This window comes from Panicum virgatum, chromosome 2K (genome assembly GCF_016808335.1).
Source record: "Panicum virgatum strain AP13 chromosome 2K, P.virgatum_v5, whole genome shotgun sequence".
NCBI classification, from domain to species: Eukaryota; Viridiplantae; Streptophyta; class Magnoliopsida; order Poales; family Poaceae; genus Panicum; species Panicum virgatum.
The window spans coordinates 44534933-44551882 of NC_053137.1; the positions used below are offsets into that span (position 1 = coordinate 44534933).

General features: G+C 58.7%; 1 protein-coding gene across 1 annotated transcript; it reads right to left on the reverse strand.

Moving 5' to 3' along the window:
* Window positions 1-525: 525 nt before the first annotated feature.
* On the reverse strand, window positions 526-16421 carry LOC120679385 (pentatricopeptide repeat-containing protein At1g74600, chloroplastic-like). The gene is made up of 2 exons (XM_039960974.1): window positions 14956-16421; window positions 526-1417 (listed from the first exon to the last, which is right to left on the reverse strand). The coding sequence occupies exons 1-2, from the start codon at window positions 16121-16123 to the stop codon at window positions 618-620; spliced, it is 1968 nt and encodes a 655-aa protein (XP_039816908.1). The 5' UTR covers window positions 16124-16421; the 3' UTR covers window positions 526-617.
* Window positions 16422-16950: the final 529 nt, after the last annotated feature.

Here is a 16950-nt window from a genome sequence, read left to right on the forward strand (position 1 = left end):
TTTTTTTAACTGGAATGCCTCAAGCCTCAACTGAATGACCATCTGATACAAAACTTTTTTTCTCCAAAAATGCAGGAGAGCTGCGCCTTCCAAAATCATCACACCTAAGAGTACATTGTGGAGAGTAATTCCCACAAGAACACATGTTGCTAACCATGACTACTTCTCTGAAACACCTTCTCATGGTCCAACTGTCATTGGAATGGATTAGCTAGGACCCTCTGTCCAACTGTCACAAAGCTGGTCTCATGGTCCAACATAAACCATGCAAATGACGACACACTACAATCTAGCATTCTAAGAAATTAGTTGCTGAATTGGAAATTAACATGAAGAAGATGCAATAATAACTGCAAAGTTTTCAACCTACCTTCTGGTAAATATGTGCTCGTGCACTCCAAGAATCATGGGTTAACGAACACCATGATTTTGTTGAACTCTTCCAACAAATTCTGCATTTTCAAAGCATCCTCCAAATAATTGTTCTGAAGACAATTCATAAATACAACATACCACTTTCGTAAATTGAACAAAATAACATCTTTGACTGATTTTCTTATTTCCATCCAGGTTCATAAATACAATATGTCAATATATCTCTTGAAGCATTTTTATTCTTACAACATACTCCATCCAGGTTCTTTCTTCACATCCTTGACTGATTTTCTTATATCCATTACTCCTTCCCAGTCTCCCGAATTTGCTCGAATGTTTGACAGAGTTGCAAAACACCATGAATCATAATTTTCTTCACAGATCTTATTTTCTACAAAACGTCCAAGTACAGCATCATCATGAACTCTGCAAGCAGCAAGCAGTGCGCTCCACACCATCAAGTCAGGTTTTACAGGCATACTCTCAATAAAACTTTTTGCCTCTGCAAGCCTCCCAGACCGACCAAGTAAATCAACCATACAGCAGTAGTGATGCAATACTGGCTCAACCCCATACACAGTTCTCATTGAATTAAAATATTTGAAGCCTTCTTCAACCAAACCGTTACGGCCACAAGCAGACAAAACACTCACAAGTACGACAGGGTCTGGTTTTACTCCACATCTAATCATCAAATCGAACATCACCAAAGCATCCTGACTGCTTCCATGCTGAGCATATCCATCAATTATAGCTGTCCAAGTAACTAAATCCGGATCACTTATTTCATCAAAAACTTTACGAGACTCATCCAGGTTGCCACTTTTCGAGTATAGCTTCAGAAGTGCACTGCTCACAGACAGGTCAGATAGTATGCCTACTTTCGCTGCATACCCATGTAATAGTTTACCATAGAATGGTCTTGCCATGTCAGCACAGATGCTAATAATTGATGAGCATACAGATCCATCTATCTGAAAACCAGATGTCAACATCAGATGAAACAATGAGATTGCCTCCTCGGTATAACTATTTGCAGAGTGTCGTGGTGCTGCAAACCACAGCCGGGTGGCGGAAGGCACCCGCCCTAGCCCAGAGGGTGTGTACTCGGGGGTTAGCTAGTCTTAGATCGATCTCACTCAAGAACACGATGAACACAGCAGGATTTAGAGTGGTTCGGGCCGCCGGAGCGTAATACCCTACGTCCACTGTGTGTTGTATTGCCTTCCCACGAGAGTGAGAAGTTTGCGAGAGCTTGAGTCTGGATTGTGGAGATTGTCCTGTGCACAGCGGGCACCTCCCTTTTATATCTCAAGGGGGTGCGTACACGGCTGTTGGATCCCCGACAGGTGGGTCCAACGATGCAATATAAAATAACGGAGTGTTCATACATTATGGCGTTGCAGGCAAAGGAGATCTCTCTCTTGGATTCCCTCGCCTGCTCCCGGAGCCCTCCGTCCATCATGTCTTGGCGCTGTCTTGTCGAGACGGAGCCCGACGCAGCTAGTAGCATCGCCTGTCACGTAGCTGAGCGGCTGTGTAGGGAGCGGCGTAGGTGGCATGATGGAAAAGTGCCGGGCCGTCGTATCCATTTAACGCGGCAGACGGGCTCTGCGCGGGCGCGGCTCAGGCGGCTGCACTGTGCTCCTTGGTAATACGCGGCGCGCAGCGGGGCCTGACAAAAGGCTGTCTTGTGTACCGCGGCGGCAGAGCACGCCTTGTCCATCGCATTAAATGCGGTAGGTGGGCGAGTCTTCCTGCGGAAGACTCGCGCACAATCCCACGTCTCCGGGACACGTGGCGGCTCCGGACCCCTACACGGTGAGGGGAGTCCGGACGGGCGCAGGAGGTCCCGGACCCCTCTGGGGGTCCGAGGCCTCGGCGGTCAGCTCGGAGCTTCCCTTTTGTGCAGACACGTGGCGTCACCGGACCCATCCTCAGGCGGGGAACGGTCCGGGGCCGTTGGCCTGGTGAGGGAAAAACCTGGCCTGTGGGGCCTGGCTACTCCATCTTTCCCGCGCAGCTACGGGTAACTACGCGGGTCCTGCCTTGCTGCAGTAAGAGTGGGTATCCCTGTTACAGGGTACCGACAGTGGCCCTCGGGCCCACCTTGGGAGAGGTACGAACCCACAGGTGGGGCCACTTCTGCGATTTGGCTCTGTATAGCTTGAAGCTCCTTTCCGCAGGGGTCTTGACCGGCTTTGACCACCCATTGGGTTGGTTGCTGCTTCATCACGTCTCAACGGATTACTGACTATGGGCCCCACGATCAGTGGTTCACCTAGTCACACGCGCGACGTTCGGCATTGCTGCGGCCGGAGTAAACGGATCATTTACCACCGGCGCAGCTCCCGAAAAGCTCGGCCACGCCTGCGATTAATGCGCGCACGTCAGCTCGGCTTTCGCCTTGCTTCACGCGCGCAGGCGACGGTTCGGATCCCGCCTTCTCGCACCCTCGTTGATTACCCACCCTCCCTGACATGTGGGCCTGGGCCCCCACGTCATGGACTGGGCGGCTAACTCCGGGTGCGGGCGTCGCTTGAGTTCCGGCGACGGTTCCGGGGCGCGCCGGTTGAGTCAGGCTTTATAACGGGGCATACCGCATTCCACGGTTGCTTTCCCGCATTCGTCTTCTTCCTCCAGCCTTTGCGCCCCTTTGCCTCTGAGCTTTCCTCGCCCTTCTCTCCCCCTTACACAGGCTCCTTCCTCACCCACCAAGAGATGGCATCTCTTGTTCATCCCCGTCGCTTCCAGACCGAGGGAGAGCTGAACACAATGCGCCGCCTGCTTGGGTGGAGTGCTCAGGAGACCGGCTGGGGGGTGCGAGCAGGCTCGGTTCCCCTTGGCAACCTCCGCGCCGGGGAGTTCGTGCTATTCACCTCGCATGTCTCCGCCGGCGTGGGACTGCCGATTTCTTCATTCTTGTTGCTGCTGCTGGAAGACTTCGGCCTCCAACTTCAGCATCTGACGCCGCACTCCCTCCTCCTGACGTCCATCTTCGTGCACCTATGCGAGATGTTCGTAGGAGTTCGGCCCTGCGTCATCCTCTTCCGCTACTTCTTCATTCTGGTGAGGTCCGGAAGGAGCAGGGACGAAGTGGGAGGGTACTACTTCCAGATAAGGAGCGACCTGCCGACTCCTTACATTCCCGGCCTTGCTGGCGGAAGGTGGGAGGAGTGGCGCAGGGATTGGGTGATCGCCACCACCGAAGCCAACGAGCGCCTTGCCCTGCCGATCGCGGGGCCCGCCTCCGACAAAGCATCCTGGAGGGCCAAGCCGTCGCTGCAGCCGGAGTTCGACTCCGTGCTGGACAAGATCAGGTCGCTGGCGGAGAGCGGCCTCACCTCATGGCACGTGCTCGGCGACTTCGTGAAGCGGCGGATCGCCCCCCTGAAGCAGCGGCCACGACCGGCGTGGAGCTTCACCGGCCTCAACGATTGCAGCAGGACCCACCGCGGGGAGGGAAGCGACCTGACCCAGGAGGCCTTGGAGGTCCTGGTGCGGAACGTGACGGGAGACACCTTCATCCCGGAGAACCTGATCCTCCCGCAGGGCATAATCCCCCTCTGCGAGGACTCCGCGAGGGTGGCGGTGCTGGCAACCCTGCCGACTCTGGACGACGGGGGACTGGCCCCACGCCAGACCGGAGGCGACGCGAACCGCGGGCTCCGGATCCCTGGCACGTCCGGGGATCAGGCTACGCTGGGCGCTGCGGGGTCCGGCCCCACTACGAAGGGGAAACAGGCCGCGGCTAGCAGCACGGTTGCGGCCGGCTCCAGCCGGGCTCAGAGCAGGTCCGGTGCGTCGTCGGGGGACGCAGGCCGGCGGAGGCTACTCCGGGGCGACGGGACCCTGGTCTCGGAGCCCGCCGCGAAGCGCCAGAGGTCTTCTGAGGGCGCAGGCCAAGGTAGCTCCCGGGCTGCCGGCCCCCACGGGTCCTCTGGCGCAACTGGGCCACCACCATCGCCGCCGAGGAATTAATCGCGCCGGCAGCAAGAGCAGCAGCAGCAGGAGCAGCCGCAGGAGCAGCGGCAGCAGGCACGCGGACGGCAGCAACAACAACAGGTGCGACCCCGGGTTACGCCCATGCCGCAGCCGCAGGAACATCAGCAACGGGTGCAGGCCCGGGTTGCGCCTGCATCGCAGCCGCACGGGCAACAACAGCAACAGCAACAGCAGCAGCCACAAGAGAAGAGGCCCGGGCTCCGGGGACGCTGGGTACCCGGTACTGCTGGGTTAGTGTCATCCTGCTCTCCTTGCCTGCGCCGGTGTTCTGTTTGTTTGTTTTTTGTTGATGGCTTTTCTGCTTTGCTACCAGGGCTTCCCGCCCCAGCGGTTCTTCTACCACCGTTGGCACATCAGCAGGTGCCCGGGCGGCGGCGACCTCGGCATCGACAGCGACGGTGGCAGCAGGTGCGGGACCCTCAGGTACGGCGTCCTGCTGCTTACTCCGTGGCACATGATGCGATGCTGACTGTCATGCCATTTCCAGACTCTGCAGTGCTCAGTGCAGCAGCGGCGGCGGCGGTGGCGCCGGTGCTGGGTGTAGCCGCACCCGACACGGTGGTGGAGGTGCCAGTGCAGAGCGCAGCCGCTCCTGACGCATCGGTGGAGGGGGCACCCGATGCGGCCGCGTCCGCCACAGCGGCGGCGGGAGTGCCGGAGTTAGGCTCGGCCGCGCCCGACTCGGCGGCAGCGGGGGCGCCGGAGCTGGGCCCAGCCGTGCCCGACTCGGCGACAGCGGGGGCGCCGGAGCTGGGCCCAGCCGTGCCCGACTCGGCGACAGCGGGGGCGCCAGAGCTGGGTCCGGCGGCACCCGACTCGGCAGCAGGGGGGCGCCGGAGCTGGGTCCGGCCGCGCCCGCCTCGGCAGCAGCGGGGGCGCCGGAGCTGGGTCCGGCCGCGCCCGACTCGGCAGCAGCGGGGGCGCCGGAGCTGGGCTCGGCCGCTCCCGACTCGGCGGCATCGGGGGCGCCGGAGCTGAGCTCGGCCGCTCCCGACTCGGCAGCAGCGGGGGCGCCGGAGCTGAGCTCGGCCGCTCCCAACTCGGCAGCAGCGGGGGCGCCGGAGCTGGGTCCGGCAGCGCCCGACTCGGCGGCGGCGGAGGCGCCGGAGACAAGTGCCGCAGCGGAAGCCCCTACCTCCAGCTCCGGTCCTGTTGCGGAGGAAGAGTTGGAGGTGGTGTTTGGCAGATGGCTCCTGCAGCTCCAATCACCAGAGGAGGATGCGACTCCGCTTCCTCAGGTGCTGTTGCGAGTTCGGCGGTCGATCGAGGAGGCAACCTCCTCCACCGAGGCGGCCTTCCGGCGGGAGTGGTCTGCACTGGAGAGCGAGCACCAGTGTCTCTCCGACTGGCACACCCGCCTGGAAGCGCACACGAAGGCAGAAGCCTCCCGCGCTGCGGAAGCTCGGTCGAAGCTCAAGTCGGACCAAGAGGCCTACCGAGCCAGCCTCAAGAAGGTGTTTGACCGAGAGCTCGCAGTGTCGAACCGGGAGAAATCCTTGGCGCAGCGGGAGCAGGACTTCACCCTGGAGGTTGTTGGCTTCGCTGCTCAGCGGTCCGACCTCGAGGCTCACCTCGCAGTTCAACAGTCCGAGCTGGAGACTCGCAGCGAGGACCTCGAGTTCCGGAGGCAGGAGCTCGACGTCTTCTCTGCGACTCTGCAGGGATGGCGCGAGCAACTGCAGGAGAGAGCCAGCCAGCTGGCTGCCGACGAGGCGGATCTGGAGGAGGGCCGGAAGTCCCTCGCCAAGCGGGTGGCCCACGCCACCGGCATAGAGAAGGAGCTCGAGCGCCAGCGAGACTCGCTCAAGAAGCTGAAGGCACGGGCTAAGCAGAGGGAGACAAAGCTGGAGGAGAGGTCCCGCGAGCTCGAGGAGAGGTCCCGTGAGCTCGAGGAGAGGTCCCGCGAGGTGGAGGTGGCCAAGGCGGCCCTGGACACCCGGGTGCAAGAGGCGGTCCAGGAGGCGGTCCAAAAGCACCAGGAAGACCAGCGCGCTGGAGCCCAGCGGATCGCTGACTGGGCGGCCGAAGCGAGCCTCGCACTGGTGCCATTTGGAATGAGCCCAATCCAGGTGGCGGAGCCGCCAGCTTCGATAGCTGACGCCCTCCCAGTGTTGAGCTCTGCTTCGGATAGGCTCCAGCGCCTGGGGCCGGTCCTTACTGGACAGCTCGAAACCGAGGGCCGCGAGCTGATCCGGATGGTGGCGGAGCACATCCTGACCTGCCTCCGGAGCCACGACCCGGCCATCTCGCTGGCGCCCGTGGTCGATGGCCCTGTAGCAGAGACGGAGGCCGCCGCTCGGGACAGCGTGCGGGAGGTCGTTGACTTCGTCGCTGCCTACTTCAAGCGAGAGCCTGCGGACCCTTAGGCTTGGGATTGTATCTTTTTTCCTTTTGCATTATGTAACAAACATTGTATTAGTTGAAAGTTTTTTAAAATAGAAGAAACTTCAACTTAGCTGTTTGTCGGTTGTTGATTTGCGGTATGCGGCACCCCGGCGCCCTGGCCCCCTGGCGGATAGGTTCAGTTGTTTGGACCTGTCTGCCACGTGAGCCGTAGAAGATACTCCGGGCCTCCTTGGGCATAGGTGTCACATAGTTTGTAAGACGAGCAAGCGTCTTGTTCCCTGCGTAGCATACAAAACTACAGAGAGAATAATCAAATTTGCTTATATGGTAGCAACGATGCTGCAACTTAGCTATTTGACGCATGCAGAATTCATCCATGATGTCTGGGACAAAGCGGATGCCCTGGGCCCCCTGGGAGAGAGACTCAGTTGCTATGAGTCTTTCTACCATCGAGACTGGCTCTTATCCTGCATGAAAGCTTTGAAGCAGATACTCGGACCCTCTGGTAGGTAGGCTCAATGGTTTGAGACTGTCTACCACCTGCCAGGTTTTAACCTGTGTACCACTTCAAAGTTATAGCTTAGTAGCAGACCCGTGGGGCTCATTCCTGACCAATCCCAGGCTGGTACCAGGTCCAGGACTCTAGATGCGCAGGCCCAGGTAGCTCTGTGCTTGTTACAGAGTGGGGGAGTGCGTAGGCTTAGGGTCGGAACCAGGCTAAGGCGCTACGTAGGGCTCCGGACCACTCCAGGAAACAGCACGATCTTTTCGGACCTGGCTTCATCGTCCCAGACCCTTCGCAGCAGTGGGTGAGGTCACTTTGCTGTGCTCGATCCTTTGAGATATAGTGTTGGACACACCGTGTTGGACTTAGGAAGCCAGCTCTTGAGCTGGGACGAGGTCCGGGCCCCCAATTACCCGGCTCCAGGTACTAGAGCACTCGTTACAGGGTGGTGGAGAATGCAGGCTTTTGGGTACGGAACCAGCTAAGCGGCTGCACTGGGCTCCGAACCACCCCAGGAAACAAGTACCCGCTCCCCAGAGTAGGTCTCTAGGGGTCCGGACCCCTCTCCAGCAGCAAGAGGGTCCGGACCTGTACGGTAGTCCAGCAGCTCAATGCAGATCTTAGTTGCAGCAACAAGAGTAGAGGTCCCGCGGGGGTTAGAAAAAAGCGAAAATTCTGAGAATCGAAATGCGTAATTTAACTTTGACACAAAGACAGAACTAGGAGAAAATCTTTCCTTTGCAATCTCGATGTACATGGCTTGCGCGATGGATGCCAGAGGCCGGGTTTATGAGGTCGGACCTCTACCGCTCTGAGCCGCACGTTAGCCGTTAGTGCGATGGATGCCAGAGGTCGGGTTTACGAGGGTGGCCCTCAACCGCTCCGGGCCGCACACTAACTCTATCTTATTACAAAGGAAAAGTTATTTCCCTGCTCTGCCTAGGTGTAAAACTTACGCAGATGCTCTATGTTCCACGGGTTGGGCAGCGGCACTCCGTCTTCTGTGGCGAGGCGAACGCATCCGGGCCGGCATACCTCTGTAACCTTGAAAGGCCCCTCCCAGCTGGGGGAGAGTTTGTGGAGCCCCGCTCGGTTCAGGATCCGTCTGAGGACGAGGTCGCCAGCCCGGAGCTTCCTACTGTGCACGAACCGTTGATGATAGCGCCGGAGCGCCTGGTTGTAGCGTGCATTTCGGATTGCTGCTCGCCACCTTCGCTCGTCAACGAAGTCCACGTCGTCGCACCGCAGCTGCTCCTGCATGGATTCGTCAAAGGCCTGGACCCGTGGTGAGCCCAGGTGAATTTCTGGGGAAAGGCATGCTTCAGCCCCGTAGACCAGGAAGAACGGAGTCTCCCCGGTAGCTCGGTTGGGTGTGGTCCGGTTGCCCCATAGTACACACGGAAGCTCGTCAACCCATTTGGCACCATGCTTTTTCAAGCAGTTGTAGGTGCGGGTCTTGAGTCCCCTGAGGATCTCTGCATTCGCTCTCTCAACTTGTCCATTGCTGCGGGGATGTGCCACGGACGCAAAGCATAGCTGGATGCCAATGTCCTCACAGTACTCTTGGAAGAGTCTGCTTTTGAATTGGGTCCCGTTGTCCGCGATGATGCGGTTTGGGACGCCAAATCTGCACACAATGGACCTGAGGAATGCGACTGCTGATTTCTTAGTAATATTCACCACAGGAGTAACTTCCGGCCACTTGGTGAACTTGTCGATGGCGACATAGAGGAACCGGTATCCGCCGACAGCCCGGGGGAAAGGCCCCAGGATATCCACACCCCACACAGCGAATGGCCATGAGGGTGGAATCATCTGCAGGGCTTGAGCTGGGGTGTGTATTTGTTTTGCATGGAACTGGCATGCTTTGCAGGACCTTACCAGCTCAGCCGCATCCTGGAGTGCTGTTGGCCAGTAGAAGCCATGCCGAAAGGCCTTGCCAACAAGCGTGCGAGAGGAGGAATGACTTCCGCACTCGCCTCCATGGATCTCTGCGAGCAGTTCGCGGCCCTCTCCCTGGGAAATGCATCGCATGAGGATTCCGTTGGCGCCACGGCGGTAGAGATCCCCTTCTACCACCGCGTAGCGTTTAGCCAATCGGACTATGCGCTCAGCGGACACATCGTCATCAGGGAGGATGTTATCCTTCAGGTAGTCCCGGATCTCGGAGATCCATGCATCGGGAGCTCCCAAAGCAGGTAGGAGTGGCTCCGTGAGGGCACCAGGTTCCTCATCAGAACACACAGCCCCGGTTGGGCACCATAGGTGGAATGCTGCCAGGACCGCTAGCTTCGAGGTGCCAGCTTGATCCCCCTCACCCGGCTCGGCAGGCTGGGCGGTAGGTTTCAGCAGCCGTCTTTCAAAGACACCCTCGGGCACAGATGCCCAGGTAGATGCTCTCGCAGAGAGATCATCTGCTGCTGAGTTGTGCTCGCGGGGAACGTGTTGCAGTTCCAAGGCGTCGAAGTCCTTCTCGAGCTTCCTCACGTGAATGAGGTATGCCGCGAGCTGGGGATTGTTGCAGTTGCAATCCCCTCGGACCTGCTTGATGATCAGCTGGGAGTCCCCCTTCACCAGAAGCTGCCGGACCCCCAATGAGAGGGCTTGCGTCAGGCCGAAGATCAGAGCCTCGTATTCCGCCATGTTGTTAGTGGCCTTGAACTCAAGGTGCACCATGTACTTCAGCTGATCTCCGTTTGGGTCGATGAGGACCACACCAGCCCCGGACCACTTCTCGCGGGCGGACCCATCAAAGAAGAGTGTCCAGTGAGGCTCGGTGAGGACTGGTGTCCTGATTTCCGGTTCCGGGGGTCCAGCATTTATGACCGGACCCCCAGGGTTGCTCGGGGAAGGAGTCCACTCCGCTATGAAATCAGCCAGGATCTGGCTCTTGACCGCGTGGCGTGGCTGGAAATCCAGTTGGAATTCTGCCAGCTCTGCTGCCCACTTGGCGATATTGCCTGTGGCGTTGGAGTTGTGTAGGATCGCTCTTAATGGGTAAGAGGTCACTACAACAACTCGGTGTGCTTGAAAGTAGTGGCGCAGTTTCCTGGACGCAATAAGTATTGCATAGATAAGCTTATGCGTCTCAAGATACCTGGCCTTTGCCTCGTGGAGGACTTCACTGACGTAGTAGACGGGCTTTTGGACGGTCCGGACCCTAGTTCCTGGGTCCGGCTCGCCCTTGTCCATCACATCTGTCCCTTGGGCCCCCAGTGGTTCTGGGTTCCCACTGGAATGAGGCTCCTCCGGACCTGCCTGTGCAGGGCCCGGACCTTCAAGCTGGGGTGAGGCTGACGGGCCCCCGTGTCCGGGGTCCGGCTCACCATCCTTGGCCAAGGGGTCCTTGGTGCTCCCCTGGGGAGTTTGCTCCATCCTTTCGGCGACCAGCACCATGCTGACCGCCTCCGCAGATGCAGCAAGATACAGAAACAACGGCTCACCGGGTTCTGGGGCCACCAGTACTGGCAGCGAGGTGAGGTGCTGCTTCAGCTCCTGGAAGGCTTGTTCAGCCTCTTCGGTCCATGAAAATGGACCGGACCTCCTCAACAGCTTGAAGAAGGGAAGGGCCCTCTCAGCCAGCCTCGATATGAAGCGGCTAAGAGCAGCGAGAGATCCAGTAAGCTTCTGGACGTCCTTGATACGGCCAGGAGGCCTCATTGCTTCGATCGCCTTGATCTTGGCTGGGTTTGCCTCAATGCCTCGATGTGAGACCAGGAAACCCAGCAGCTTCCCTGCTGAGACGCCGAAGATGCACTTCTCTGGGTTCAGCTTTGTGCGCGTGGCGCGAAGACGGTCGAAGACGAGGGACAGGTCCTCCACTAGTGTTGACCCTTCCTTAGTCTTGACCACAATGTCATCGACATAAACCTCAACAATATTTCTAATTAGATTACAGAAGGTTTTGTTCATAGCTCGTACAAACGTGGGTAAGGCATTTCTTAGACCATACGGCATGACAATGTAGCAATAAAGCCCATCTACTGTTACAAAGGCAGTATGCTTCCTATCCTCTCTAGACATCTGAATCTGGTGGAAACCAGAGTATGCATCTAGGAAAGACAAAAGTTCACACCCGGAGGTGGAGTCCACGATCTGATCGATACGCGGAAGAGGATAGGGGTCTCTTGGACATGCCTTGTTGAGGCTGGTGTAGTCGATGCACATCCGGAGCTTCCCGTTGGCCTTTGGGACGACGACCGGATTGGCCAACCACTCGGGATGGTGGACCTCCTCGATGAAGCCGGCGTGTAGGAGCTTGTGGACTTCTTCGCGGATGAAGTTCTGCCGCTCCACGGACTGCTTCCGAGGCTTCTGGCGCACCGGCGTGGCGTCAGGGTAGATCCTCAGATTGTGCTCGATCACTTCCCTGGGGATCCCGGGCATCTATGACGGTTCCCAGGCGAACACGTCGACATTTGCTCGGAGGAAAGCGATGAGCGCGTCTTCCTATTTCTCCTCCAGGTTTCCCGCGATGCGGGTGGTCCTGGTGGAGTCTGTTCCAATCTGTACCGACTTCACGGGAACTTGGTCCGGGTCAGATGGTTGGACCTTGGGAGCCTTTGCAGGCGCCCTGGGTTGCGAGGCGGACGGATCCTCCTCGGAGCGTGCAGCCTCTGCCGCCAGAGTATGCAGTCTCTCAACTGCAGCGACAGCAGCGGTGCGGTCACCCTGCACGGTGAGGACTCCGGCAGGGGAAGGCATCTTCAGGACCAAATACCCGTAGTGGGCAATGGCCATGAAGCGGTAGAGTGCCGGTCGGCCAATGATGGCGTTGAACGGGAGGTTCACCTCCGCAACATTGAACATGACGCTCTCTGTGCGGAAGTTCTCCTCAGTCCCGAACGTGACCGGCAATGTGATGCTCCCCAGGGGGAACACCGGGTGTGGGCCCACTCCGGAGAATGGGCGAGAGGGAGTCAGCTTGGACTCTGGGATCTGCAGCTGCTTAAATGCTGCATAACTGATGATGTTGAGACCAGCCCCACCGTCAATCAGCACGTGGTAGAGCCTCACGTTGGATATGACAGGAGCGGTGACTAAAGGTAGCACACCAGCTCCGGCCATATTCTCCGGGCAGTCGGATGGCCCGAAAGAGATGGTGGTGTTCATCCACCTCTGGTGCGGCGCCGCCCTCGGGACCCCCGGTTTCACCGAAAGGACCTCCCGGCGAAGGGTCTTCACGTCCCGCCGGGAGACAAGCTCCCAGCTCCCGCCATACATTACGTACAGCTTCTTGCGGCGGTCGCCGTTGTCGGAATCGGAGTCGTCGTTGTGATAGACGCCCTTTAGCTCTCGGGCGGGGGATTGGTACCCCAGCTCCTTCTCCCCGGCCACGGCCCCACTGTCAGAGGCCTTCTCCTTGCCGGCCCGCTGGCGAGGAGGGGGTGAGCCATCCTTAGAGGACTGCTCACGCCGCCCACTGACCCGTTTCGCGAGCTTTTGGATCTCGCGGCAGTCAGCGGCGTTGTGGCGAGCGGTGGGATGCACTGGGCATGAACCTCCGCTTCCACCTTGCGGGCGAGGGCGTTTGCCGTGTGTATTCTGGCCCCCAACCGCTGCAGCCGCAGCCGGCGCCGCTGCTGGCGCTGCTGCTGCAACGACTGGTCCGCCGGAATGCGGCTCCCCGCGACCCCGGTTCTTCTTCTTCTTCTTGCCACCGCCCTGAGCGGTAGCACTGGAGCCACCAGCTTTGGTGTCTCCATCTTGGGGGGCTGAGTGCCATGCACGGCCCTCAGCGGCCCTGGCACACTTGTCTGCCAGGGAGAAAAGCGTAGTGACGCTTTCCACCTCGTGCGTCGCCAGCTTCTCGAGCATCTTCTCATCACGCACCCCCTGGCGGAAAGCAGTAATAATAGATGCATCTGAGATACGAGGAATGGTACCCCGTACCTTGGTGAAGCGCGAGATGAAAGCCCGAAGCGTTTCCCCGGGTTTTTGCCTCACGGCGTGAAGGTGTGCCTCCACACCATGCTGCTGGTAGGCGCTGGCGAAGTTCGCTGTGAACCTCGCACAGAGCTCTTCCCAGGACTGGATCGTCCCGGGTGTGAGATTCATGAGCCAGGTCCGGGCTGGCCCAGACAAGGCTACATGAAAGTAGCTTGCCATGACGGCGCCGTTGCCACCAGCCGCTGTGATGGCGGTAACGTACACCTGCATGAATTCCGACGGGTTAGTAGTACCGTCGTACTTTTTCGGCAGGTGGGGGCGGAACTTGGGTGGCCACGCCACGGCGCGGAGGTGCTCCGCAAGCGCAGCACAGCCCACCCCGGCCACCGGTGCGCCCGACTGAATCCGGGCGTTCACCGGAGGCCTGGGTGCCGCCGCGTCCAGATCAGCATTGAGGTTGCGTCCCTCAAAGTTGAGACGGCGCTCTCGCGCCCTCCCGACAGCGATGCGGGCATCCTCCCCCGCGCGCCGGCGGTTGAGCTCCGCCCGCAAGTCTTCTGTTCGTGCTCCCCTCACGGTAGGGGAGCGCACAGATGCCGATGCACCGCCCTGACGCTGGTGGTAAGGTACCACTGCGTTGCCAGGCGGAGGTCGTTGCCCAGTCTTTGCAGAACTGGGGGAGGCCTGAGCCAGATGGAGGAGACGATCGACGTCGTCCCGCCACTGCCTCAGGGCGTCTGGCGAGGCTGCCTCAGCCGGGGGGTTGCGAAGCAATTCCCTGTCGTGGTGCTGCAAACCACAGCCGGGTGGCGGAAGGCACCCGCCCTAGCCCAGAGGGTGTGTACTCGGGGGTTAGCTAGTCTTAGATCGATCTCACTCAAGAACACGATGAACACAGCAGGATTTAGAGTGGTTCGGGCCGCCGGAGCGTAATACCCTACGTCCACTGTGTGTTGTATTGCCTTCCCACGAGAGTGAGAAGTTTGCGAGAGCTTGAGTCTGGATTGTGGAGATTGTCCTGTGCACAGCGGGCACCTCCCTTTTATATCTCAAGGGGGTGCGTACACGGCTGTTGGATCCCCGACAGGTGGGTCCAACGATGCAATATAAAATAACGGAGTGTTCATACATTATGGCGTTGCAGGCAAAGGAGATCTCTCTCTTGGATTCCCTCGCCTGCTCCCGGAGCCCTCCGTCCATCATGTCTTGGCGCTGTCTTGTCGAGACGGAGCCCGACGCAGCTAGTAGCATCGCCTGTCACGTAGCTGAGCGGCTGTGTAGGGAGCGGCGTAGGTGGCATGATGGAAAAGTGCCGGGCCGTCGTATCCATTTAACGCGGCAGACGGGCTCTGCGCGGGCGCGGCTCAGGCGGCTGCACTGTGCTCCTTGGTAATACGCGGCGCGCAGCGGGCCTGACAAAAGGCTGTCTTGTGTACCGCGGCGGCAGAGCACGCCTTGTCCATCGCATTAAATGCGGTAGGTGGGCGAGTCTTCATGCGGAAGACTCGCGCACAATCCCACGTCTCCGGGACACGTGGCGGCTCCGGACCCCTACACGGTGAGGGGAGTCCGGACGGGCGCAGGAGGTCCCGGACCCCTCTGGGGGTCCGAGGCCTCGGCGGTCAGCTCGGAGCTTCCCTTTTGTGTAGACACGTGGCGTCACCGGACCCATCCTCAGGCGGGGAACGGTCCGGGGCCGTTGGCCTGGTGAGGGAAAAACCTGGCCTGTGGGGCCTGGCTACTCCATCTTTCCCGCGCAGCTACGGGTAACTACGCGGGTCCTGCCTTGCTGCAGTAAGAGTGGGTATCCCTGTTACAGGGTACCGACACAGAGTATCCAAATATCATTGAATATAACATGACCTGGTCTTTGCATTGAGTTGCATCAAAAATTCTTCGAGCTGTTTGTACATCTTGGCATTTGGAATACATAGAAATAAGGCAATGGTTAATGGACGTGGTTCCTCCATAGACACGAATGACATGTCCATGAACTTCCTTCCCTTTGAGCAAACACTCTGGTACATTACAGGCTGAAAGAATGGCACGTAAGGATGCATCATCTGGTGTAAAACCATCAACAATCATATTCCTGAACACCTGGAATGCCTCAACTGAATGACCGTGTGTTGCAAAACCAGCAACCATTGATGTCCATGACACTTCATCCCGTTCCTGCATCTCTTCAAAAACCTTGTAGCTATCCTTCAAATCATTACATTTGGAGTACATGGTGGAAAGTGCACTTCCCACATGAACATCCTGAACAAACCCATCCTTTATGATCAATGAATGCAACTGCTTGCCAAGCTGAATTGAATCAACAAAACTGAAAATAGAAACATAGCATTTGTCATTCGGTCTCAGGCCCTGACATAGCATCCTCCTTAACAGAAGAATTGATCTTTGTAGGCTATGGCTGCTAACCACAGATATGAAAGCCGACCAGATGCTTCTGTTGCTAACTGTGCCAACTTCTTGAAACACCTTCTCACTCAGCTGAGTAGCCCCAATGTTTGCATATGTGGAAATCAAAGCCTCCTTCACAACATGATCCAAGTACAGCTCAGTCTTTATTATCATGCCATGCACCTGGCTAGCCTCCCGTATCATGGACATCTGAGAGCAGGCGAGCAATATACTCGTAGCGGTGTATTTGTTAATCGCCACGCCACTCCGCACCATCTCCCTGAGCAGTAGCATGGCACTAGTTGGCTCCTCCAACTGCACAAAACCAGAGATCGCAGTTGTCCATGAAACCACATTCCGGATCGGCATCCTCCAGAGCTCATTCATGGAAGCACCCATCTCTCGGCATTTCACGTACATGTTAACGATGGATGTCCCAACAAAGACATCGTAGTCAGGATTACGACGGAGCACCATGCCATGCACCGCCCTCCCAACCCCCAACTCTGCGCCCGCCGCACACGCGCTGAGCGCCCCGGAATACGTGAATGAGTTGGGCCCGCAAGAGGATCCCCTCACCATTTCAATGAACATCTCTACGCGACTACGCCGAGCGCGGGCTCACCGTTACGCACCGCCCCGGAGATGGCCGCGTTCCAGCAGACCACGCTACCGCGGTCCCCGTCCTCGAACGCCCGCAGTGCATCCTCCAGGCGGCCGTGCTTCGCGAGAAGGTCGACCGCGGCGCTGCAGATGGAGGCGTCCCGCGAGAGACCGTCCTTCCAGGCGGCGCAGTAGAGCTGCTTGGCGAAGGCGAGCGGCGAGGCGGAGTCGGCGCAGGCGGCGAGGGAGTTCCCGTAGGAGAACCTGCAGGGGACGGAGGCCGCCGCACCTGCGGCGCGCGCGCGGACGAAGCCCGCGAGCGCGGGCGGCAGGTGCGCGAAGCGGTCGGCGGCGCCGCGGCGCGGCATTCCATCGAGCGGGTCGTGGCCGCGTGCGGCAGCGGAGGAGGAGGATGAGTAGAGCGCGCGGGAGGGGGCGGGGAGGGCATTGCGTTTGGGTTGCGGACCTGCGGTGTAGCAGTGGAGCGGGGAGCTCTGGTGGGAGAGCGGTTGCTACACTTGTTGAGAGCGCGCCATGGCGGGTTTTTTATTTTTTTATTTTTTTATTTTATTTTTTACAAAAATATATTTTCGTTTTTAAAATTTACAGGAATATACCCGGCGGCCCCGCTGCCGGGCGGCCGAGACCTGGTCGCCCCGCTGCGGGACGGCAGGGGCTTTTTTGTAAAAAATTTATAAATTTTTTGCAGAAAAGCCCCTGGAGGACTGGTCGCATGACAGCGGGGTGGGCGGCCCCCGAGGCCGCCCGGCAGCGGGGCGGCAGGCCCCGGCCGCCCGGCAGCGGGGCGGCCGCCTACC